The sequence below is a fragment of the Blennius ocellaris genome, assembly GCF_963422515.1.
Source record: "Blennius ocellaris genome assembly, chromosome: 18".
Taxonomy (NCBI): domain Eukaryota; kingdom Metazoa; phylum Chordata; class Actinopteri; order Blenniiformes; family Blenniidae; genus Blennius; species Blennius ocellaris.
In genome coordinates, this window is record NC_137667.1 from 4,534,742 (window position 1) to 4,560,847 (window position 26,106).

The 26,106-nt window shown below is 45.0% G+C and overlaps 1 protein-coding gene across 2 annotated transcripts in view; it reads right to left on the reverse strand.

Annotated features, from left to right (window-relative positions):
• The window catches only part of runx2b (RUNX family transcription factor 2b), a 40,825-nt gene extending 34,012 nt beyond the window's left edge, over window positions 1-6,813 (reverse strand). Inside the window, exons 1-2 of one of the 2 annotated variants that reach the window (XM_080513859.1) lie at window positions 6,304-6,813; window positions 5,945-6,068 (exon numbers count right to left, since the gene is read on the reverse strand). In XM_080513859.1, coding sequence (XP_080369985.1) covers window positions 5,945-6,002 — 58 coding nt within the window. In that variant the 5' untranslated portion in view covers window positions 6,003-6,068; window positions 6,304-6,813. Of the gene's footprint in view, window positions 1-5,944; window positions 6,069-6,299 lie in introns of both variants that reach the window. The other variant, XM_080513860.1, reaches the window with a different exon arrangement.
• Window positions 6,814-26,106: the final 19,293 nt, after the last annotated feature.

Here is a 26,106-nt window from a genome sequence, read left to right on the forward strand (position 1 = left end):
CACGTTTGTCATCACCCCCTTTTCCTGTAAGCGTGGGTGGGAGGGGAAGGAGGGAGGGAGGACCGAAGGGGGCAGGAGAGGAGGGAAGGAAAGGGAAGGAGGGAGGTTAAGAAGGGCAGATGATGGTAAGCGGCCGCCCCCACGGTGCCATATGGGAGGTGGTTTGAAAAGAGTCCGTTTTGGGTTGCTCTCGCCTCGCGAACGCAAACCGATCCTCTCCTTTGTATCACATCCCTGTCTCACTTACTCTTTTCCTTCCCCCCCCACCCCCCTCCCTTTTAATGCTTCTTTAATTTTCCACTCATTTCCTCCCTCCCTGTTGAATCAGACTCTCCCCGCTCTCTTCCACATGTTCGGCAGTCATAGATGTCAGACCCCGCCATAAAAGGTCCGTGTGGGCGTCGCCGAGTGGGTGGGCTCTCTGATTTTCAGGTGTATTTGATCTCTTGTGTTCACACCTCGGCGCTGGCTGGGGGCCCAAAGTAGGGGGCAGGTAATTTGAGTAAATTAGGAGATGGGGCCTGCGTGCTATTAATGACACCCCACACCCTCCCACTGCACGTCCACCTATTGTTCCCTCTCCCACACACACACACACACACACCTTTCTTTTCTTCCGCTCCGAGTAAAACCCCTCCAGCCCCCGACACACACACACACACACACACAGTCCCATCTGTGCCTCCTGCCCGATGCCCACCTTCGAGTCCCCTGTAAAGGCAAGTGAACAGGACACACATGCACGTGCACACACACACACACACACACACACACACACACACACACACACACACACACACACACACACACACACACACACACACACACACACACACACACACACACACACACACACACACACACACACACACACAAATGTGTAGTGCACTGGGGGGGTGGAAGAAGAGGGAGGGGATTGGTTCCAGGTGCCAGTTTGAGTGAGAGCATTAATCAAGCAGACAGATCCTCCTGTCACTGACACCTTGGATGCACGTGCGCGTACACACACACACACACACACACACACGCACACACACACACACACACACACACACACACACACACACACACACACACACACACACACACACACACACACAATACTTCGAAACAAAAAAGTGCAGTACTAGTGTTTTGTGACAATGCTGCAGATCAAGTGATTTTTTTTTAATGTGAAAATAAAAAAAAGACTTCAAACAAAGTTTGGACGATGATGTGTTGTCAGGATGTCGATCCCTGCTACTCATCGTGTCACACCGTGAACTTTTCTGGTTTGCACAGATATAAATACACAGCATTGAAAGTGGTTTCTATACTGTGATTCTTTTTTTTCCCCCTTCCTTGATCTGTTGGAAAGCAGGGGTTAGACATTTGGGAGTCTGGCCTGAGTCAGAGGGGATGCCACATTCCTCAAAGATTAAACTAACAAGGTGAAAAACCTGCCGTTTTCTGAGGCGCGGCAACAGAACAGGTAAGGCCTTGTGTAGGTGCTGCGGTCGCACTCTCGCTCACGTCGTTACGCGCCGAACCCAAACATCCAGGAGGCTCGACACTCCATATTTCCCCTCCTCGTATAGAAACACGGGGAGCGTGGAAGCGAGGCCGTCACAGTGGCTTTGCAGGAAGGCGACGGGCTGGAGGGACGAGTGCCAACAATGGCGTTTCGCTGTCCTGCGGTTTGAACTCACTCTGCGCGCTCTGCTTAAAGCCATCCTCTGACTTAAACAACTTAAATAAAACGTGAACGCCCAAGTGGAGAGGTCATGACACGGGAGGAGCGGAGTGAGTTATAATACTGGTTTTCTGTTTCATTAGGGTGAATAAGTTCCAAGATAGACCAATTTTCAAAGTGTTAGGTAGTTACTTCCTCTCTGAGGGCTTATATCGGATAACAGTAATTCGCCCAGCATGATGCTACTGAAATGGATGAGGAGCTGCAGGATCTTGTTAAGTGTGAAAATAGCGCAGCGCTGCATTAAAAGCTTGGTTGGTTAGCGCGTTGGCATTAAGCTGCCCGGTAATTATGGTGCGTGCAAAAATTATAGCTATGCAAAGCATGACTTGGCAAAGCGTCGCAGAGATACGCATCGCGTTGGTCAAAGATATTCAACAATTAGTGACAAAAATATTGAGGCTGATCGCTTTTGGAGTCTATCACCAACTCTTTAAATGGACAAAACCCGACCGTAAGCGCAGTTAACTGGCGTGGTACCTTATCATAATAGAGCAATTAGGCCCACGGCAAAGCAATATGTGGAGAGAACGAGGGATAACACGCAAGCCGGCGAGTATTTACACGGAATTCTCCCATTTGTTGTTGCAGTCTCCACATTACAGGAGAGCGCGTAATCTCAGTCCTTCCAACAACTTTTCACTGCTTTATTTAGACAGAGGAGAAGCTGGTGTGGGACACGAATCAGTAGTTGAAAAAGCGTCTATGGTTTCTCCTGTTTTCTTCGAAACATGCTGAAATTACATGTCAGAGTTGTTTTCTCAAGGATTTTATCTCCAGAATGACAAAAAAAAAACCAACAAAAAAAATCCTTCAGAATCTTGAGCAACATCCATCATTTTGAAACTTTTTTTTTTTTTTTTTTTTTTTAAACAGCAAAGACATTTCATGCCTTTTAAAATTACCAGTTATAGTCCTCCCACAACACTCTCATTTCAACCTCAGTAACCGCCTGTAGCCACTTTTTTGGGGCCACAATCAGCCCACCGTTCAACCAGTGTGAAATTACAGAGCGATTAATCTATCTCTGATTAACCCCCTTGGCCTGATCACATTAACACTCTGCGCCTCTCTGATTACCCGCAGGAATCGCGCAGACTAATGCGAATCACCGGCGCTAATAAGTCCTAATAGCCGGCGCGGCTCGCAAACACAAACAGCACCATTTTGCTCCATCAATACGACCCTGCTGGGATTAAATAACATGTTTGCCTCAGAGGCACAATTAAGCGATGCTAAATAGAGTTCTTTTGAGCGTGGAGTTAAAGGAAGAGTCTCCGCTGCACAGTAGCAGCCAGTGAAGTGCTCAGATATTTTTTTCTCCCCCCCCCCCGGCATTTTCAAATTACCTATTGATGAGCGGGCTTCACGTCTCTCCCCGACTAAAGGGGGGGGTGGGGGTGTAGTGGGAGGATGTCTGGTTCACTTTTAAGATGTCTCCAAGAAGCAGGCCTGTGGTTAGATCTAAGGCAACACTTATGCAACAGAAGCTGCCTTTCTCAAATACATATACGGTTTCTCTGCAAATTATCAGAGATTTTCTTTGGGAAAAGTTTTCCGCCTGGAGTCTTCAGATATTTACCCACATCTCTACCGCTCCCGCGTTTGATCCTGTTGATTCGGGTCCGTCCGTGTAAGCATTTCTTAATTCCGTTTCTCCACTGTGGCTGCTCAACTCTACCGAACGATAATTGCTCCCACGACTTAATTGTCTATATGTAATTAAGTTTGTAATAAAGAAAATAGGCCCTTAAATGTTCCCCAGAGAGGCATGGCGGTTGAGTGGGTGCCACACATGTTGAAGATTACTCTGCCCTCTCCATCTGATCTGCCAGTATGGGGAGTTATTAAAAAAAAAAAATGTATTCAAAGCAATTAAATGAAAATTGCTTGATGTAAATGCCAAGACAAATTTTAATGAGGACCCCCTTTTTTCCCCTCAATTTAGAGTGTTTTCCCGCTTCCTCATGTCAGCTCATTTTATCGCTGGGATCGTATGCTCAGTCACAAATTATAAAATGTCCTTGATAAAGGCTAAAATGTGGCTTTCTCACTGGCAAAACAATATTTTGTGAGTTGTACACTAAGCAAACTAACTGGGGAAGGAGAGAACGTGTGTGAGAAAAATACGTGTTTACAATGTTCAAGTTAAACAAATTGACTGTGGATAATACGCAGTGAATACTGAAGCCTTAAATTGGAATTAAAAGGTGAAAATGTACATTCACGATAGGACACTTTTGTAGTTTATATATTCATGTTAATAAACCTTTTCATCTGAACAAATTGGTAATATCCACAGTTTTGACAGACATTGCATTTGTTTATTCTGAATGATAAATACAGCAGAAAGGACCGGTGGTATTCCCAAAAAACAAAAACTGAATGTGCTGTCAAGGGGACTTTTTGTGGTTGCGCTGACAGATTTACAGCCCAGATGTTCATAAACAGGGGCAATGTCAATGAGCCGCAGCACGGTATCAATCAGCGATAACTTCGCGGGGGCTGATCAATGGCCATCTTCCCCCGTGAGCCTCCCCACATGAGCATCTGTGCACATCTGCTCTGCCCTCTCCCTGTCCAGCCCTCTCACTACGGCATGCTTTCAATTTCCTGTGGCGCTGCTCCTCTCCGCCCGTTCTCCCGCGCTCCGACCCCCGAGACACGGCGAGAGGTCAGGGGGTTAACGTGGTAATAGGTGGTGGTGATTGGTAGAAAAAGGGCGCTTGCTCTCTCCCTTTGGCCTTTTCAGAGCGCATTAAGGAGCCACCCTGCTTCTGTGCTGGAGCGGGAGCCCCAGAACAGCTGTGTCTGACCACGAAGCGACTCCTTAAAAACATCTTTTAAACATTTGATTTGGACAGGAGGGAGAGCGGAGGCTGTGGACCGGAGCGGGGAAGAGGGGGCGGGAGGTGGTGGTGGTGGTGCTGGTGGTGTTGGGCTCTATTAAACCAAGACTGTCTATTTCTTGAGTGTCGCGCGGGAATGAAAATGTTTGTTTAAATCGGAAAATTCATCTGGTGAACCTAAAACATCATTTATTTTGCCGCCTAAATTAGATTGTGTAGAGAAGCTGTCACAATACAACACAGAGCAGCAGCCGAAAGGCAGACCGGCTGCTGACTGGAGAATGCTGGCGAGCCGGCCTTCGCAGGTAGCTGAAAATCATTAAGTCGTCACCGCTACTGTTCACAGGTCTCAGATTTATATTAGACTCGGACACAGATCCACTCCAGGAGGGGAAGGAGGATCTTGAATTTGAAGTGGGCTGAATCTAAACATGAAAAACTGCAGTAGAAAGTCAGATTTAAGAATGCTGATGCTTCAACAACAACAATAAAAAATCGCTTCATCTCTTTTAGTTAATCACAGAGAACCAATCAATTATGATTAAGTGACTGCTTCAAGTTGAGATAATTTAGTGACGAATAAAGTGAAAGTTGACAGTGGATCGACTCCTCTTTCTATTGATTAAACGCTCCTGAGAGGTTCGTCTAGGAGTCCCAGATTAATTAATGGCAGCAGAGCAACCGAGCCATTTCAGGAAGCGATTACAGATCTGTCCTGGCACCCCACAATCAATACCTCTTCCCCCGTGCACAGCCAGAGACACCCAGCACACACAGCCCAGTAATCCTCCACATCTTGTTTCAATGCTCAACTGTAAACTCTCTTGTGCAGCGTCTGTTTACGTCTGTCAAAAATATCACCCATTGCTTTTGTTTTCGGTTCCGCAATGGCATCGCTCTGTAAATCTAAGGGTATGTTGCACAAACATGTCATCTCCCTCTTTCAGAAATATTTATAAACATCACATAGAGTAAATATTGGAATCTCTAAGTGCAGACGTTTTTCCTTTTTTTCCCCTCCATCTTCTTCTACTTTTTTGTATTTTTTTGTTTTTTTTGTATTTGCACACCGCAAAAAAGCCTTGATGATAGTTGGGTCTTTCTTCCACCACAAAACCTTGGACCTTGATAGCAGGGTCCTCAATGACCTCAGCTGATCTCCCCCACTCTTCTCCTCCTCCTCCTCCTCCTCCACTCATCTGGACCCCGATCCTTCAATCGGATCCAAGATCGTTAGCCACTTATTCGACCTCTTTAATTTCTCCATCCGAACGTCAACACCTGACCCCGGGTCCTCCTCGTGACCCGAGCTCACGTAAACCCAACTCCAGACACAACAGCGAGCAGCCAGAGAGGTACTCACCCCAGAAGAAGTTTTGTTGACATGGTGTCACGGTGCTGAAAAGACTGTTAGATGCCATGGCTGCCTCTGGTTGCAGCAAGCCCCACTTTTGTTCCTCTGTGGTTTCCGTGACCCTTGACACGTCCTAAACCGAGAGCACGCAGCATGTCATTGAAGAAAAAAAATGGAAAAGCCATCCACAAGACATACTTTAACGTATCAACTATTTGGATGACCGCAAGTAACAACCAGGTCTGGTTTTATAGAGCAAAAAAAAAAAAAAATAAAAAAAAAAATTGCAGAGGCAAATATCGCCTTTGCGGATAGATCAGATGGTGTCGGACTTGCTTGCTTGGCGAGTGTGGTTGGAACGTACTTACTCGCTTAGCGCCGTCCTTGTGACTGGTGCTGGCCCGCGACGATTAACCATTTACACTCCGGGTCGCCCTCAAACACCAACCCCGAGCCGCACGTCTGTGGTTCTGTGGTTGTTTGGGAGGCGAGCAGAGCCCTCACACAACCCAAAAGGCACCAGCTTTAAAACTCGTCTCTTTCCTGCCCTCCATGTGCCGTCACTGGAGAGCCTGGGTCACATGCCCTCTGACGTCATCACGGCACGGCAGCTGAGTGGGACAGCCTACCGTTGTGGCTTTCCTCCCCTTCTCCTCTTGTCTCCTCTCGTCTCCACGGACTTTTTTTTCTTTTTTTTTTTCCTTCCTTCTCCACCTCCTCTGGCTCCCCTCCTTCCCCGTTGCGCGTGGTTCGGCAGCGTTTCCAGGCTCTCTGGGGACAGGACTCTGACGCTCCCATGAGTGAGGGAGGCTTCAGTGGGGGCAGCTTGTTCAACCGCCCATGCCCCCTCAGCATATGGGGAACAGTGCTCTCTCTGCTTTGCTCTCCATTCACTCTTTCATCCCCCTCCCTCCTCGCTCCCCTCTCTCTCTCTCTCTCTCTCTCGCTCTCTTTCTGACTGTGCTGCTCCTTCCCTCAACTCCTTTAGCAGGCTGCCGTGCCGCTCCTGTCCGCCTCTGAGCGGGGACAGCTGAGCTTGGTAAGACTTGAGGGTGTGAGAGACGAGTGGCTGGCTCGTTGGTGGTGGCGTGAGGCTGGGTGTGTGTCTGCATGGGGAAGAGAATGGGAAAAGAGAGAAAGAGAGAGAGAGAAAAAAAAGTGGATGAGTGTGTGAGGGGAAAGCGGAGGTGGTGTGACGCTCTGCTTATTTACACAGCAGTGCGCCTTTGGGGTTGCGTCGGCGCAGCCGGAATCTGTCCCCCGTGTTCCTCCTGTCGCGGGAGTCGTGTTGTTGTGTCCTTTGCGTAATGTTTGTGGGTGTGCATGTCCGAGGACCGCGCCGAGCTTTTATTGGCTCTCATCGGAGCGAGCGACGGGGGCGATTCCTGTAAGAGGCCATAGATCACAGCCACCTGTCTGCCCTGTGAAAGCGATGCCTTCTCACAGTCTCGCTAACACACACACACACACACACACACACACACACACACACACACACACACACACACACACACACACACACACACACACACACACACACACACACACACACAAGCAAGCTCAGACACCCTTGTTGGCGTGTCGACAAGCAGGTCACGACAATCAAACCATGAATCATCCCACTTCACACACACGCCTCTCTCTCACACACACACACACACACACACACACACACACACACACACACACACACACACACACACCCACACACACACACACACAGCCCGTCTTTGTGCAGCGATCACGGTGTTTGTTACAACAGATCAGAAACGCAGATGGGGTGTTAGAACAGAAGCAGAGGAATGCGAGGAATGAGTCTGGGAGTTTGTGTCAGGTTGGAAAGTGTCGAAGTATCTCAGTCATCCCGATGCTCGCCGGTGGGCACGTGTGACTCAGCAGAGCCGAGCTCGGCAGAACCCGCCGGCGTGTTTCAGGAGTTGTAATTGCCGGTTGACATTGCTCAACTTCTTAATCGGCATTTTTTTCATAAATCCATCAATGTGGCTGTGAAGAGAAAATAATCTAAATGACATTTTAGCTTTGATGTGTCACTTTTACGACGATGCTTTCAGGTATTTTCATCCCAGGTAAATTATTAAGGGGGTTGAACATGATTCAATTTGTATTGTGCCGACTAGGATAAACAAAACACCTTCCAGCAACAATGTCCTCATTATGACTGATGAGCCAAATGTACGGGTCATTTATTGAATGTCTTTAACAAACATTTGGAGAAACTTTTTGGCTGGCTTGATAAAGCCTGTATTTACTCCTCTTTAAAATTAACACCTTCAACCTGTGATTAATGTAACGTGTAAAACCTACAAAATCTTTGACGTTTCAACAAATTATAGTAAAGTTTAATGCTTGAAGTGAAACTGTGGCTTGTGTTTGTTCAGACTCAAGCAGTGTGAAAGAAGCCTGACCCAAAACAAATTCATCGCCATTATTCGGTTATAGCGCATCAAATAACAGCACCAGCATGTTGTCCTCTTTCTGGTGACTGAGGCCTCGCTTGTTTCTAACACTACTGACCTCAATATGGATTTAGAGGAACGAACAAAAAAAAAAAAAACAAAAAACACAAAATAGAAATGTCACACATAGAATATAAACACTCCTCCTTTCAAATTCCAGAGCACAACAGCATTTCCACAAGTCTTTGCCACCTACCTTATTTTGGTGCAGCGAAACATTTTCCTTGGCCCGGCGCTTTGTAAATATTTGCCGTCTAAAACAAGAACATGCCTCTTGAGTTGCAGCGCATGTTACAGAATCCTCGGGGAGAGGCCTGTTTGAAAACCTACGAACACAACGAGTATCACAGAGAGTGCACGGGGACCTGCTTCCATTTAGAGATCGAATCGATCATTCTGCTCGAAATGGAGAAAGTCGAAACCCCAAAAGTTATTAAATGGCGGTCTGAATGACTGTTAGATTAGCTGCGGAACAGTAAGAGACAGGCCATGCATGGAGATTAGTTTGGTGCGCCATCCTGAAGAATTTCAAAAATAATATTTAAGGTCATGTATAAACATTTTTTAAGGTTGCCTGAAATGAATGCTCGTCTGTCAGAAGCATTAAACTCTGCAGACAGAGTCCAGCTCCGCTGCGAGTTCCTCTGAGCCACAGCAAAAATTACGAGCAGTTTGATGGGGATATAATTTGCCCGTCGTGATTGAATCTAAAACACGGCACGAGAAAATAAAGCATGAACGTCAAGCGCATCGCTCGCATGGCAGGAAACGCTGCTTCTTGGGTGGCACGGCATGTGATAAACAACCTTGATGGTGAAAATGTGAACGGTGATGATGTTGCAGTCTCGGATATCTTCTTTTAAGAACTGCAGAGTATGGCGAGTCGGAGGCGCGGAGGATGTTTTCCCCTGATACGGTAACAAAGTTTAGCTTAAGTTGGCCAAATATTGTTTTGCTCGCCCGAGACTCGGTCAGGTCAGCGGTTCCTCCACCTTATGAAAACCACAAGAAACTTTTCCTTGAGGAAAACTGTGGCTTTTGTCTATAAGAAGGCCTGAACATTCAACAACAGAAAAGGGGACTTGATCTCATTGAGAAAACAGTCAAATTAAAGGTTCTGATTTTGTTTTCGTGAGTTTTTATTGATTTTGTTCTACTGATTGCAAGAATTTGTGGAAATTATAGCGAGAGAGGGGGCCAAGTCAGGCGCAGTTTATCTCCGATACTCCTTGGAACTCGTGAGTTATAATGGCTTTAACCTCTCAAATCCTCAGGCGGTTGCACGTAAACTGTGGAGGAGCTGCTCACACAGCGAAACCACTGGAGGACCTTACCACCAGCTTGGAAGCCTCTCTTTGCTGTAGAGGTGGATTTTTTTTTGATATATGTACTTCTCGCTGTCAAAAAAATACATTTATGTGAAGGTAATAATGTTACAGGGCTGGGATATGATGTGGAATATAATATTTCATTCATTACGGGTTCTCCACTGGTGGCCGTACACCCCACTTGCTATAGTTGTGTGTCTACGCGGCGCTGAAGAGCTTGGCCATACTCTGAGCTCTGGCCAAGGTCTGCCCTGAGGACTGTGGTTGATGGCCCACCCTGCCAGACACTTTCCTTCTCCTACCACTCAGGACCACACACCTTCAAATGGACTCACTTTGTTATCACAAGCTCTCAAAGAAACATAATAGAGGTATCATGTGTAGGAACATGCTTAAAAAGTACACATGCATATTAAGGCCGCGTGTGCGCAACACAGTGTGAACCATTTCCTCGATTTGCCCAAGAAGGAAGATGACCTTCACAGGTCTCTCTTTTTTTTTTTTTTTTCACAGAAACTTATTTCGAGTTTTTCTGGAAAAATTTTGAGGAATAATGATGCCTAAGACGAGTTAAAATTAACTCAGACGGAGGCTGTGAGGCCGCCTGTGTTCGTCTCGCTCTGCGGAAGCTAAAAATGACATGACATAATTAGCTCCGAGCAGACATTACACACGTGGAGGGATTACAGTATTAGAAAAGGAAGGGGGCTTATTAATAGCCCTTTTGGCCCGTGTTGTGTACTCTCTCTGGCGGGGCATCTGAACGGCCCGGTCGGGCAAACAGGCAGGTACAGTGATTCACTTCAACAGGCGACATCTGTAAAACGCCAAGGTAGTTTACACTGCGGCCGAGCCCGAATTAACGTGCTTTCATTGGAAACAAACACCACTTGCAATCAGCTTCTGTGGGCCGCCGCGCCGCTGGTGTGAACGTAAATATCTCCTCGCGGCGCTGCCGAGGCTGGAGAGGCGGCGGGCGGCCAGAGAGCGAAGCGCGTGGGGGTTCAAAAACCCGGGGAGGTGCAGAAATTTAATCCATGACGCCACGTCGCCAAAGAGGATGTTGACGTTCTGTGTGAATTGTTTGGTGAAATACGGTATGGTATAATCGTAATGAAAAGTAGATATTTTTCTTTTGGAGTCCGGCGGTGGTATCGACATCTCCCAGTGACTTAAGGCCCTTTCTTGTGGTGTCTGGACAGCTGTTTTTGGAGTCACAGCTTAGAGGGAAAATAAAGTCGGCCTTTAAGTAATAAGGGGAAATGTTTAATATCGAATGGCGTGCGCACAACCTAAACACGCTTTAAAAATAGCACTTGGAGTTGTGATTACAAAAAAAAAACGAGGAGAAAAAAAAAATGGGGAAAGTCAGATCATTGGTGGAGGTTGTGATGAGGAGGCTGTGGCTGACCACCGAGAGACTGAGCCATGTCGGGGTTTTTTTTTTTTTGGCCCTTGATTCCTCATTTTAATCAAGGGCCACGTCCAGGATAAACAGTGCCTACCTACACTGCAGTTCAAACAGCGAGGCCCACCGAGACCCAAGCGATGATTTCTAAATGTTCACTGACAAGTCACTTTAATTTGTGTGCGAAGTTGATGGACTCGTATACGTCTTCCTCACTCTGGCGCCTAACACCGTTCCCCTGCTGCGCCGCGGCCGCCGTCACGGTGCTTTCAGTGTGAAAAGCACGCCGACGGGCCGCGCGGCCCACTGTCTGGTTTACATACGCCATGCTGTGTTAAAGGTGAGGACAGGTTCGGCCGCCGAGACTCGCGCGGGTTTCTTCATGCACATGACCGTGATCTACACTCTTTTGATTCCCCTCTCCGCGGTGGCCGGCGCAGCAGAGCCGCTGGAAACCCTGTCATTGTGTGGTCGGCCGTCAACAGCTGAGAGACTTTTCACAATAGCGGCGTCGAGGTCAACAAGCGGCTGAGCTGCTAAGTCAGCATTATAATTACACTACCGGGATGACGGTCACATGATGCCCTCGGTCACACGATGCCGTCACTTTGCGCAAAATGTCAATAACAGGAATGACTGTGTGCGAGTGTGAATCTATTAACTCTGACTCAAACGCGGGGGTCACGGCAGCCAATCGCAACCTGAATGAGCTTACAGACGAGCCTCCCGTTTCGTGCCTCAGAAACTCCGAGCTGAACAAAGTGAGACTGATAAAGGCCGACGGCTCACTGGAGAAACAAGCTATTATGAGGAGGAGTTCGGCACTGTGTCACTGACAATGGGGCAAACAAAAGACTCTGTTGTCTCCTCCAAGCCGGTGGGTTATTTTTTTTTTTCTTCCCTCTGTGGGGCTTTTGTGATGGATAATTGCCCTCCTCACATGATTTCATAATGCTGTGACTCGTCTTTCAGTCCCTGTGTAACATAATATGATATAAAAAAAATAAAAAAATAAAAAAAACAACATAAAAAAAACTAAGAGGGGGGGGGGGGGGGTTCTAAATCTGAATTTTTGACATTGTTTAGAAGTGGCCGCTTTTCTTCATTGTGGTGTATAATTTTAGAAAGATGTACGAGCAGGACGCGGACTTGAACCAGTCATAACACAGCCTGCAGCACAAGGCAGTCAGACCCGCTCCAGAGTTCACTGACTGCATTGTCTTAGGATCATCATTTACAAAAAAAAGAAAAAGTTCACTCGCAAACCCGTACCACACTTCCTGCCTTTATATCTTATTGCTGTGGAGAGATCAATCTGGACCGAACGTTAATGCAGGGTCCATCTTTAAACAATGAGATGATATTAACACCTGCATTTTTTCTCAAGCCTGCAGTACAAATGAGCTGCACTGTAAATATTGTTCCCCTCTGACACAAAGCCCACTGTACACACACAGAGAGGTAGCTGCGGGGCATTGTCTATTAGACGTAGGTACGCGGTCTTTCTTCAGAGTCAGCAGAGAGCAATCCAGGACAAGCGAGCTGAGGAATGTATTAACTTCGCACGAAGAAAACACTTAACTTCAAGCAGAGAGCACCGGCCCTAATATGATGTATGTCAAACTTCATCCAACATACAGGAATGCCTTTACTGTATTACAGAGGATCTGCGTAACTCGAGCACATTCCAGTAGGTGCTGTTAACAAACACGTGCTGATGAAGTTTGCTTGTAAAAAGTTTGAGGTTGGCCGCGATAGAGTCAGCGAGAAAAAAAAAGCCCAATGAATAATACCTGTTCAACAAAAGTGAATGTTCTGTTATTGCAGGAGAAAATTAGAAGTGGCATACAAAGCTAAAATACGTTAGATCTGTTAAAAGTTAATATATTCTATCATGAGTAGAGCAAAATTCCCAATAAAATAACTGTATTATCAGGAAAAAGTGTGACCAAAGAGTGCGTTTGTGTGCAACATAATCATGAAATACATTTTGAAAGAAGGAATGTCGTGAAGCAATACATCAATGAGCCAGAGTAGTGAGATCCACTGCTACCACAAACAACAGGGAGCAGAAATCCTTTCAAAACTCATTAAATTAACTCTCAGATTCAGCTGCACAAGCTGTTTCTCATTGAAATCGCTGGAATACAATTAGAAGAACTTGTAGCACAGCGCATGGAATAATGGGATAACACAGTATATGAAATGCAATCAATATGGACCCATTGTAAGATCAAGAAGTTATGGTGAATCCTTACACACGTGTTGATTGTCTATAAAATATAAGGCGGCTTTTCATTTTGCTAACCCATGACCTGAGCAGTCACAGTATTACAAGTGCAAAAAGTCCATATTCATGCATTAGTCAAATGTGTTATTGTGGATCTAAATCTCCTTTAGGGATAATGAAGTTGTTTTCTTTTGACGGCTTGTTTGCTTCAGCAGAAAACATCAAAACGTGTCTTTTCAATTAACTCAAATAAGATTTTATGCAACAGACACTGCAAAACTACCAGTACTTGTGTCATTTGTGAATGGACTGCCGCGCGGTGCCTAGTGACACTAATCCGTCTCAATGCAGCAGGGAAATTCATTCATAAGGTCTAAACTGGCACAGGGACTAAAACGCAGCTCCAAGCGCTTGTTGCTTCTAATTGTACGTCTCCTAGTAGCGGTCGTCCACTCTTCTCGCCAAACATTGCACAAAGCTAAACGGGATAATCCCCCCAGAAATTGTCTGAAAATATGAAATGAGCAGAGCTGCAGATGAATGAGGTTTCTAATATGTGCACTTTGGAGAGTACACTCGCATATTGTTGCCTCCGTGATGCTGTTTTGCAGATGGTGGTTTTGGGATGTGTAGCTGTGAATTACAATGACTCTGTCTCCCCTCGCCTTTTAACTCTATAAACATTCCTGCAGACTGCAGGATGAAATGCTGGAATTTGAGGCATGATGCTAATTTGAAGACAGAATAAATCTATAAATCTGACTTAGACTCTTGCCCGGGGATATACAGCCACGATAATTACAGGTTGACTTTACAGACATGCAGACATCTCTCATCTGTATTGCTAATAGTATAACCAGCAGGCTGCTACGTGCTCCCTCACAGTCTAGTGGAAGGGGTGAGCAGAGGTAAGCTGTAACAATGATATCATTATAAAAGTTGAAATCGGTGGGCTCGGATTGCGTGTTGTTATGACAGAGATTTACAACAGTTTAAGAAGAAGTATGTGTTTGTTGTAAAGCTGCATGTCACTCGCTGAGCTCTCCATTAATTATCATTAATGCACGATTCTGAAATGGCAAAGCCAGATGTTCCGCCTAATGCCGTGGCATTAGCTGGCAGCCAGAATTAAATCGTATCTGTGAGCGCTCCGTGACGCTTTGCGATCCCCCGGTGAACAAACAAACAGACGTCCTCCTCCACTGGCAGCGTGGCTATCTGAGGGAGATCTGACACAAAGCATAACAGATGATCTGAGAGGACAGTGCTGCATCTGGATGTAGTTAAATCCTTGTTTTGCTGTGTCCTTCAGACGTGGTGCCATAGGCCCGACTGCTCAAGCAAGCCGAGTTCATATGAACACAAAACCAACATGTGGTGCCTGGAAGACTCCCCACAGGGGTCAGCTCCGGGACTCACCGGCCCAGGAGACAATGGATCAGGACAGGGTGGATCGGATCGCGGAGTGCGGGCCGTGAAAAAAAAAAAAAAAAAAAAAAGCAAACTAGAAAGGACACGAGACATTAAATAGACCATGGGCTCCACGAAGGGGAACTTTATTGAGCTAGAATTCTGGAGACGTGGCAGAAATGTAGCCCTGCTCGAATTTAATCTCGACCGTTAAAAAATTGTATTCCTTTCCCGGGTTACCGGTTTGATTCCTCTGAAGTTTTTGGGGCTTTCTCAGCCGACTGGGTGGGCTGGATCGGCTCCACACAGGTGGCCAATCAGGACAGGTAAGTCCTTCTTCCAAACCAATTAAACGCTTTCACTCTACCAAGACGTGACGAATCTCCATGTGCAACGCCGACATGCCCGATCCGCTGACAACAGTTCCACCCCGGGCCGCTCGGCCTCCCCTGCCTCTCAGTTCGTTGGACGCAGTCGTATTGTTTTTGCACGGTAAGACTTTTTCCGGGTATTTTTGCGGCCTCCTGTTTGCACACCTGGCGGAATTGTGAAAGTTTGTCTTGGGTCATGTGTGTTTACCCACCCCAGGCCCCAGAGGTGACCCCATCACGCCACCGACGGGGAGAGGCCAGCGCTTGCGTGTGGCGACTTCCAAAAAAGTGGCCGGGCTTGGAGGAGGGCCCGCGCTGCCTGTGCTGCCTTTCAGCAATCTGGCCCCACTCTGGCTGTGCTGGGAGCGGTGGGGGGGGGGGAGGAGGAGGGTGTGTGTGTGTGTGTGTGTGTGTTGGGGGGGGGGGGGGGGGGGGGGGGGTCGGGGGACTTGTTGGCAGGGCCATGCGATGTTTTCAGAAGCACAGACTGCTGGCAGCATCGCTCAATATGATGGAGAAAAATGCCTGCCGCTAATGAAAGCCAGCAGTGTCTCTCCAATTGGACGGCGACCCAAAAGGCATTATGTAACTGAGATACCGTAAACATTTCAAAATTGTCTCTCAACAAATTATCAGTATTTATTTTTTCCACATTATATCCGATATTTTTTTTCTGAAAACGGCTTGTAATTGGAGGAAAAGATCTGAATGAAGACTTTCTTCTGAGAAGCAAGGACTCTGAGCCGGCAATTATTTTTCTACTTCATAATCAAATAGATTCAAGAGGGTGGGCACCATTCATTCGTTCTGCGTGTCATTTGTAATGACCTAATTTGTATCAATAAGCCGGAATACAAAGACCGACATTGTGGCTTTGGGTGTCAGTGTCGGATGTGTTATTTAGGCGCTGTAGTCCGACTTCAATCGTCCAAACAAAATCCAGAACCCGCCTTATCGGAGATGTGCAAACACTGCATCGGCGATAATCGGCCGCCGGTGAAAGCTCCTCTTTTCCCCCACCTCAATGTTTTGACAGTGGCGTTTTTGGCTCGAGCCCAGTGCTGCACCTTCAGCCCGTATTAGTCAAATATTTATCTTGTTCAGAAATACGCGGCTATATTGAGATGGGAATAGGGTAAAATGATTTAATGGGCACACCAGAGGACCTGCTTGGGTGCCAAAGTTTTTGCAATTCTGGTGGTCTTTCTCCAGGAGATCAGACACGAGCCGAGGGGTCGTTTAGGAAGAAAACGCTTCTCGTGATTGAAGACCCACTGAGGGGACATGAAAGTGTGCAGAAGATGGAAAGGCCTGCGTGGCAATTACTATTCATCAGGGCAAATTTCAAAGGGGACTAAATTGTTTTAAGTCCTGCATATGAAAGATTTACAGATCCCCCCCCCCCCCCCCCCTCTGTGTCTTCCCTAAACACTGAAGCTGCTTTTTATTTTTGTCTCGCGCAGACATCGTTGCAACACAATTAAGCATAAGCTGCATCTCGCAAACTCATGGATTTGATCAAAACTTACATTTCAAAATTCACAAGCATTCCAGTGTGTCCAACACACATATTTGCTGTAGTGTTTACCGACTCGAGCAAAGCGAAACCATTCGATCCCACTAAAATAACAAGGAATGAGACTTTAAAGACAAAATCTGTCTCGGTCTTTATTTGGAATTCAAAGTCTTCCACCCTTTACTTTTTATGCCTCAGACCAGCATAGAAGATGTGATTTTCCAGTATATTAAATGAACCAACTTTCACTCAGAATAGATTGTAGGAACACTTCATCCTTAAAGCCGTTTCCTCTCAAAGATTCCTTACCGTATTTGAGAGCTGAGGAACTTTTCTAACTTACACACTGCACCTCATACATCACAGTTACTGTCAACTGTCACAAACTGAAAAATAATATTTGTCTTGTTGTGTTTTTCTCGGTGTCATGAAATTTGATGAAACGTTCTCGAGTGTCTTTTTGTGTTGTCCTTTGGACAGCCAACCACAGGGACAGACATTTCCAGAAGGCACTACTAAAATTTCAGCATGAGGGGAACGAATCAGTGTACCCGCCTTCTGCTTTTTCACTTCAACACTTGACCACTACACAATTACTGCTTTAAAAAAACACCCCCCCAAAAAAACAACACTGAACATACTTGTAATTTCTACCAGAACTAACAATTTCTTAATCATAATTATTCAAGCTTAAGCAATTTGTGGTAATTCATAGATTGAAGGAAGGGTTGAAGGATTTAACTGGAACCAACAGTCTTCTAGAAGCCACAAGTTGTAGCTTTCTGTACATTTTAAAGAGGAGATATGTCATCTACAGCACTCGATATTGGAGCATTATGGGATGTAACCACATATATTATAGATATTTTCAGTGTTTAATAAAACACTGAGTTGAGGTATATCTCTACAAGATGGACAAATGGGCTAGCCCTATTTGAAAGAGGCTCCCAAGGAATGTTCCAAACCCATTTCTATGAAAAAGGGGCAAACTGCAACTTTTCTGAAATGCTGGCACTGCACATGCACACATTGGTATCAGGGATTGCAGTCCAAAAAAACAGGTTACACTGGGGACAAGACAGGTTGATTAAATGGACCGACACAGGCAGCAGAGAGTTGGAGGCTTAAATACACTGGGAAGGGGTGGAGACAGGTGGAACTCAACGATGGGTTGACACAGAGGGAGAAGGCCATTGGTCAATTGAAAACGTGAGGTGAGACACACAGGGGCACGTATGTGTGTGGTTTTATTACAAAAACAACCAATGGCACCAACTGGCATGCAAACAATATAGTTTTCAAAACATTGCCGTGTCAACGTGAAACTTTTCTGAAGCGCAAAAACACAAAAGCGACGCGTTTTCACTTGTAAATGATTCCTTACTGATAAAGCTCGAGAGGCCAGGTTGTATTGATGAGGAGATATAATGAAGGCTATAAAGCGGCGCCACAGGAGAAGAATGAAACCTCAAGAGTTCATGCAGTGAAGGAGGAAATGGAGATGATTCATGTACATGCTCAAATAAGTTTCCTTTATGGACGGAAATATGTGCGTGCGTTTCAAATATTATTATTCATCACTGCCTTCATGTTGCCATGTGCCCTATACATTGATGTGGTTGTTAATCAATACATCCAGTAGATGACAGTGCACATTGTCGCTTTGATGTGGGAAAACATTTCTAATCCAAACCTTTATAAAAGAGGTTCAAAAGGACTAAAATAGGTATTTGTGGAACTAGTAGTATTTAAAATGAACTGTTAATAATATGTTGCGTTGTGTTTTCATCATTGCTGACGAAGACGTTTATAAACTGTTCAATCAACTCATCTGAAGCTTATTTGTTCCAATTTCCAGGTGAGATTTGCTTTGCGCTTTTGTCGTTTTTCCTCGAAGGGATCGCTATTTGTCATCTTAGCGGTTCTGTCGTCTCCTTCGTTTCAATCGCTGGTCGCACAAGAGCGACACTGCACAACACTGCCCCCCGCAGGCTGAATTTTGTTTCCAAATAATCAAGTATGATTATACTGTTTCCATAAATAGAATGTACTGATGATGATAATAGCAGAGTGATATTTAGGTCTAACACTATCACACTATCTCAATCTGTAAATATATCCTGGTTTCTGCTAGCCTGTTGCGTCACTCTGCTCTCACTGTGTGAATAAGTAATAATTATGTCATGTTGCTTAAAAGTAGCTATGACCCCCTGGGCACCTTTAGTGAAAGGCAACAGTTGAAAAGGTAAAATGTATTTTGGTGGGAATTTTATGTGGTGCTATGCGAGAATGCAAGTTTTAAATTCCACAATGACTTCGGCACTTGTGAAAATACCAATACCCTCAAGGTACAGCTGCTGTTCTTCAAAAGGTCTTTCCAAATCATGTTTTCTTTGCTGTTGTTATCTCTTTACGCACTTTGCAAAGAAATTGTATGATTTGAGGGCCGCTTGCAGAAACATGAGATGTCACCTGATTGACTTAATGCTGTAAATAAACTGCCCGCCTGTTCTGCATCCCACAGGTTGATAATGTGCATGCTTGTTGTACAAATAAAAGGATATTCACAGCACTAAAAATCTTCCTTTTTTTTTTTTTTTTTTTTACACACTACTAACAAAAGGTTGGTGAAATTTCACAAAGAATCTAAAATACACTATAACCTGTACAGGTAAACTTATATGTGAGATTTTCTAAACTTCTGTTCACTGCTAACAGGTGTTTTATCCATGAATCGACCAATGAATGTCCTGGATCCATTAGAATTGGTATTTAAGACAGTCGTTCTCATTATGCTGTTCATATTTTGACATCGTGAGAAGAAGAAAACACCAAACAATTAATCAACAGAACCTCGACATTGAGCCTGAGTGCTGTTCTCTGATGAAAACCTGTTCACATTGAGCAGAAATGATGTTGGGGAGGTCAAGGAGAGCGACAAGCTGCAGCCACTGTTGGTGGAGGCGTTACAGTGTGGGCAGGAGTACACAACTGCCCGACACTTTGCAAATAGTCCAGTGACAAGACCACCATTGCTGGCATTTGTTTCAATAACTTATTTGAGATTTATACAAAGTGGTTTGCAATGCATAGACTAATTTAACAGAAACACGTGTGCTTTATTATATGACTGCCAACAATAATAAGAATTAAAAGAAAAAAAAATAGAAATGCCAAATGACAACAGATGAAGAAATGTGAAAAGGGAAAAGTACTAATTTAGCCAATAATAATTCCATTCCACTGGGTGCAGAGATGTTGAAAGTAGCAGAATACTTTATGAATTGTTGGTTGCGGCCTCCAGCTCAAACACCGGTGCTGTCATGTCTCATTTCATACATGACCTGCCTGACATGCCTGTGTGTGCAACTCAAACCTCCACTGTTGACACAATTTTCTTGCACAACCCAAATTGGGGGAACACTTTCAAAATGCAACAGAACCAGTCATTAGTGTGAACTTCAAAGGCCCTATTCGTACGCAGGCTAGGAAATTTACGACACTGTTGCATTTTAATACTCTCACTTTAACCGTTTCTTGTTTTTTTTGTTGTTGTTTTTTTTGTTTGGTCAAGAAACAATCTCATGCAGCATTTTGATAATCCTGTGTGAACCTTCTTGCAACATGCAGAAACTTGGGTGGTCGTGATAAATGACATTTGACATTTAGGGCTGCTTGCATGCATAACAGTCATTACGTCAGCGCTCCCTAATGGTTGGTCTTATTTTAATGGGCAGGATTATATGAAAAGGCTGTGACGTTTACATTGAATCTGTTGCGCCTAATTAGAGTGGAATGGTGGGTGTAAGGCTCTGCTTATTCACGGGCACAAGCCGCCTGCTTCACAAATAGTCTCTCCTCTAATAGACCGCAACGCGTTACTTTTGTGTCAGGTACCGTATTTTCCCCCTTTCATTATTCAAACCAGCCCGAAAATGAATGGAGACACGTCGTACACGGCGCATGATTTAGGCATAAAGTCTAATTCGGCGAGACGTGAATTTAGCCTGGATGGTCAGATTCTTCACAATACTGCACGGCTTCTGGGAGTTCAGGTTTCATAGTATCAAGGCACTAAGATTGATATTATCTTTTGTTGTGAGAGCTAAAATGCCACAGGGGAGCCATCCGAGTCCCAGTATGAACCGCTATTACAAAGTCTCCAAGCAGCAACAGTAATCTGTCCTGACCTTCTCTTATAACTGGGGCCAGGTTTCCCCGAAAGCATCTCTGCGCCGCAGTACCTTCATCGAGGCTTCGCTGTTAGCTAATGTGCAAACATGATCTCAGAGCTAAATGCTCATAAAAATGTTTTTTTTTTTAAAAATGTTTCACATGTGTAACTCAAATCCAACAAGACTTAAAAGTTTTACTGAGAATGATATGAAAACCCCGGGCTCGGTCTGCTGGACGTGCACAAACAGGCCTCATGGGATGGAGTGACAGGTTCCCCACCCACTCACTTTCTCAGCTGGAGAACAGAAAGACAGACTGGAGCAGATGCTCATGTGTCATATAACTGCATGAATGTGCCTCTATGATATACAAGTGACTCATCTTTTTTTTTCTCCTCTCCTTCTAACAAATGCATTCATTTTAATTTCAATTTATTGTCCTGACAGCTGCGAGATGAAATATCACCAGTGTGCAGATATCGCCACTCGCGGAGTGGAGTCAGAAGACGAGATGACTCGCCACCTATTGAAGGCATGACTGAGTCTCGGGGCTGCTGCCAAGAGAGGGAGATCCCCTGCTAAACAATACCATATCACTTAATCCTGCTCCTGTTCCCCGAACAGTCAGGCTCTCCACTCTGCAGTGATGACTGGGCTCTGCGCTGATGAAAGAGAGCAGAGGCCCGTTGAACCTCGGGACTCATCGGCTCATCTGAGTAATCTGGAACAGACTCAAGAGTCGGTGGGGGGTGAAAGAGACCCATGCTGGAGGGACAAACGACTGACTCGTTTATGATCTGTCTGTTTTTAACTGTTCATGTGATGAAGATGAACTCTGACTTTAATTAAGTTCTTCTTAGGAATAAGTGTTGATGTGCACGGTCTTAGTGTTTGATGTGACCAGTGAAGTTGGATGATTTGTGGAGACAGTTGCTCTGAAAGCATCAAGACAATAGAGAAGGAAAGGAAAGATTCAGGCTGAATAAAACTGTTGTGAAAATTGCATTATAAAATAAACGTTCATACTTGTCAGATCAAACACTAAGACTATGAATTTTCCTGGTGCTGAATTTTAATGGTTATTACCAATTGTACTGTAGATTATATTTATAATGTGTATTGTAATGTTGTGTTTCTGCTTGTTGCAATGTATAATATTAATATTTGTTTGTATTCTGTATGAATTTTATGAAACCAAGAGATATATTTTAATGGTTATTGCTAATGTTATACATTTTCATTGTAGGCTATAGTTGTTATATATATAAAATGTTGTTTGTGCCTGCCCAGGGACTGCAGATGGAAACTCGCCATGGCTAAATCTGGTACAAAGCCTCTTTTCTTTAAGATGAATGTTTTCTGAATATGGTCCCTAAAAAATAAACGCATAAACTAAACTACTTACAATTACACATTTATCTATGCTGTGACCATAGAGTTGACAGACTAATGGTGGTCAGAATCAGGGGAGAAAACCACAATGTAGTACTTCGATATGCAAGAACAATAGAATGACCCTGTATATTATATATGTGTGCCTTTAGAAAGAGATAACTGGTTGTTCTTGTAACATTTATGCACTTAGTGGAAAAAAAACCAAAACATGTTCTGGAATGTTGTGGACATAGTCCAGCATTTTACTTTCATGCGAATCTGCAAACTATTGTCTTGGTGTGGCTCTGGTGTGGTAATGATTAATTTTCGGAGGCTTTTCTATTCACTGCCAGTAGCTGTAGCTTGTAGCACCGGGGGCCAATGGCAGAAAAGGATTTCAACGGCTGTCCATACCCTCTTCTCACTTCACAACATAAGAGCATACATTTTAAGCTACAACCAAAAATATTATCTTTTTTCTGAGACCGCCAACGGATCAATTGTGATTACTTTTTTCCATTTCATAACATTCAGATTACAGACCATATTTGTTCAACTAGCGCATGTAAATTTCGTCAAACTTTATCAGTGTATAAGAGTGACTCACACCATGTTGTGACAATACAGTAATGATAACCTGAAGACAGTTAAGACCAAAGATAATGCAAAGTCTTAAAGGTTGTATTATATTTCTTTGTATTAACTTGTGGAGGAATGTTTCCATCTTGTAGATAAGTAACTTGATTGGTCGACTGAATCAGGTTTGGCCTCCTCCTAACAACACATGGGAGTGACTCCCATATCCCCACATAGTGATGGAAATGTTGAATGAGAAATTGATTGATTTTCTAAAGTCCCTTGTGAGAAAAAAAAAATCACTCAGGAATGAATTTTTAAGTGACTCTCATATACATGTTTTTACCGTTTTTGCCATTTCTGACCTGGTGCCAGACTGATGATGCTCCTTAAACTCACCACTCTCGTCTTTATCTACAGCAAATGAGGCTGACTAGCTCACACTTATTAAGTCAATTTGAACCTTAACTGTTCAATGGTTGCAGCTGTTAAATGTTCCAACAGCCGGTGGTTGGAGGCACAACAGGGGAGGCCTTTTATCGGTGTTTGCGGGCTATCCGGGGCCGTGACGCTGTATAGGACAGATGTTGACAGTATGTCGCCTTGCTAAGACAGCCTTTAGATGTCAGCGTGCTGTGGCCATGGGAAATATTCAGTCTTGTAGGCTCAACACTTTTTCCACATTTATGTCCATAAAAAGGTTTTTTTCTCTTGTGACAAATGGAAGAATATGAAAAGTTGCAGCAGCATGGGGCACTCCGCTCGTAAATTCTCCTCTCTGGCATAGGTTTTGGCTCATTGACCATACGCCCCGGACGGAACCTTTGTTCCATGTACTTCCTAATCTTTTTCTCCTTTAATTTCCTTTTCTACTGTCTACGGTTGTGTAAAACGACATAAAAATGGCTGCTGCATCGATTGAGTTAATATTCATAAGGATTATGAGACGTTCAATTTCAGCATAGGTTTAAATAAAACGAAGAACTTGACCCTGTCCTTAAACACAGCTTGAGGAATTAAACCACTCCTGTGCTCCCGTGTATCAGCTTTATTAAAATTCCAAATGTGCAGTACAGAGCATCTACTGTGGCTCATTTAAAAGTTGAAAGACTTGTTTCAGCCTGCAGTTTCTCCAACTTCCGGACTATATTGGTCAGGGAAACCTGCCAAAAGCCTTCCTGCATATTGGGCACACGTGTTATGCCACACATCAATGACTGACATTTGATGTTTTCTACCTCTCTACTTCCACTCTTTCCCTTCTTCCCTCCCTCCCTCCCTCCCTCCGCCTCTCCTCTCACCTCTCACTGCTGCTCTGCTCTCCTGCTTTGTGCTCCCACTTTTCTCTCTCTCTCTCTCTCTCTCTTCTCCTCTCGTCTCCCCTTCCCCTGGGTAGTGATTGTGATGGAGAGGTTAATCCGGCCGGCATATGGTTGCCATCGGTGGCAGATCTCCCCATTATGGCGGATGGACAGTGCAGGCTAATCACGATCTTTGATCCTCTCCGAAACCCTCAGCTCGCGTGGCTCTGATTTCCCCGCACCGCCGCCACACTGAAACGAGGAGGCCCCGCCGCTCTGGAAGTCATTTTGGGCTTATTACTTAAGCCTCGCCGTATCCCCATTGTCTTTGCAAGCATTGGAAATGACTAGAGGCTGTGCTTCTGTGCAGTCAGCGGCGCGGGTATTTCCTCTAACTCCGCTCCTTTGTTGGCCAACTTTGTGCCTTCGCGCCCACTTTCCATGGCAGCCAACTTTTGATGAGAGCTTTAATTTGATGTTGTTAAGATTGTATGGTTTCAACTTTGCCATTTCTTTGGCTCATAGCAGTCAAGTTTTTTCTTTTTCTTTTTTTTCTTTCTTTTCCTCAGAGCCGGTTGGGCGACGTCCTAAAATGGCCTCCAGATTTATTGGTTAGCTTTTTGCGCTATCGCAGCCAAGGCAAGACCATTACTCAGCAGCAATTACCACGGCGGCTGACAAGGTCGCTGCTCGCCACAACCTACGCACATCCAAGCGTCAAGGTGTGCAGTGATTGAACGGCACAGTGCTTTTGAAAATGCACAATTACAGCTTACGGACTTGGGATTTGTGACAGTGTCATCCCGAGGAGGCTGTAACAGCACACCGGCTCAGCTCAGGGCTGTCACCGGGGCAATCGCCAACACCTCAGTGGTAATTAGAGAGAGTCTTAGAGAGGGCATCAGTCATGTCCAATGCCCCGGTGACTCATGACCTCCTCGGCGGGGCTGGCGAACGCACAGCAAAGCCACACACGGCTCAGTGCCGCCTGCACACACGTGGAACCAGTCAGTGGACACTGAGCCCAGGCTGGTCTTAAGTAAAACGTAGAAGCTCTGAATGGATGATCTGTTTACAGGGAGAAGAAAGGCAAGCTATCAGGTTGCCAGATCTGGAACACATTGATGTCCATGATGCTTCCCCCCATTGTCAGATGAAGCTGTGGATCTATTTGAGACACAACAGACGATTCGCAGGAGATACGCAATCAGTCCGCCAACTAGACAATCAGATCGTTTGGCGGGAAATGAGAATAAAGTTGCAAATCTTTTTATCCAACGGTAACTTCCAAACACTCAACTTCATTGCCTCTTTTAGAGCATTTTCTCACTGGTACAGGACCGATTTCAAGTCACTATGTGGACCAAAAACTCTTGAGGGAACACGTTTTAGATACACAAGAAGCTACAAACTTCGTCAAGTTAAGATCAGGACTTCTGACAGCTACGGTCCAAGTCACTGCCCCTTTTTATCCGATGGCCTCCCCAAAGGTCCACAAGCACTGGCAGACACACGCACCCCTGAGAACTAGAAACAGGAGGGATATTTGACACAGCAAGAGTGCCGGCATGTGTCAGCTTTTCTATTTCAGCCGAGCTTGAGGCACACCTTTGTGTGTTGCTGCGAAGTAAGTGGATATTTTCCTCAAGGATACCTCAGAGCAGAGTTTGTGTGTTCACCAAGAGCTTTCAGTGCGTGGTTGGAAGACAGACTATGCTGCAGACAGATCTCTGGTTTAGCTCTGGGTTTGCCTTCTCTCCCCTCCCCATTTGCTCCGGGCCAAAACTATGCAGATGAAAGTTCGGAGTGTAACAAAGAGATTAAGGGAGGTACAGCGCGAACGACTGAGGTTGTGCCATTTTTCTCCTGCTGGGTGGTAACCTAATGGCCATATTAACATTAATTCAATTTTCTCCCATCCTGTCTTCTCAGAGTGCTGCTTCATTATAAGCTAGGACATTCCGGACTTTTACAACTTGAGAGTGGGAAAACAGCAGTCTGCGCA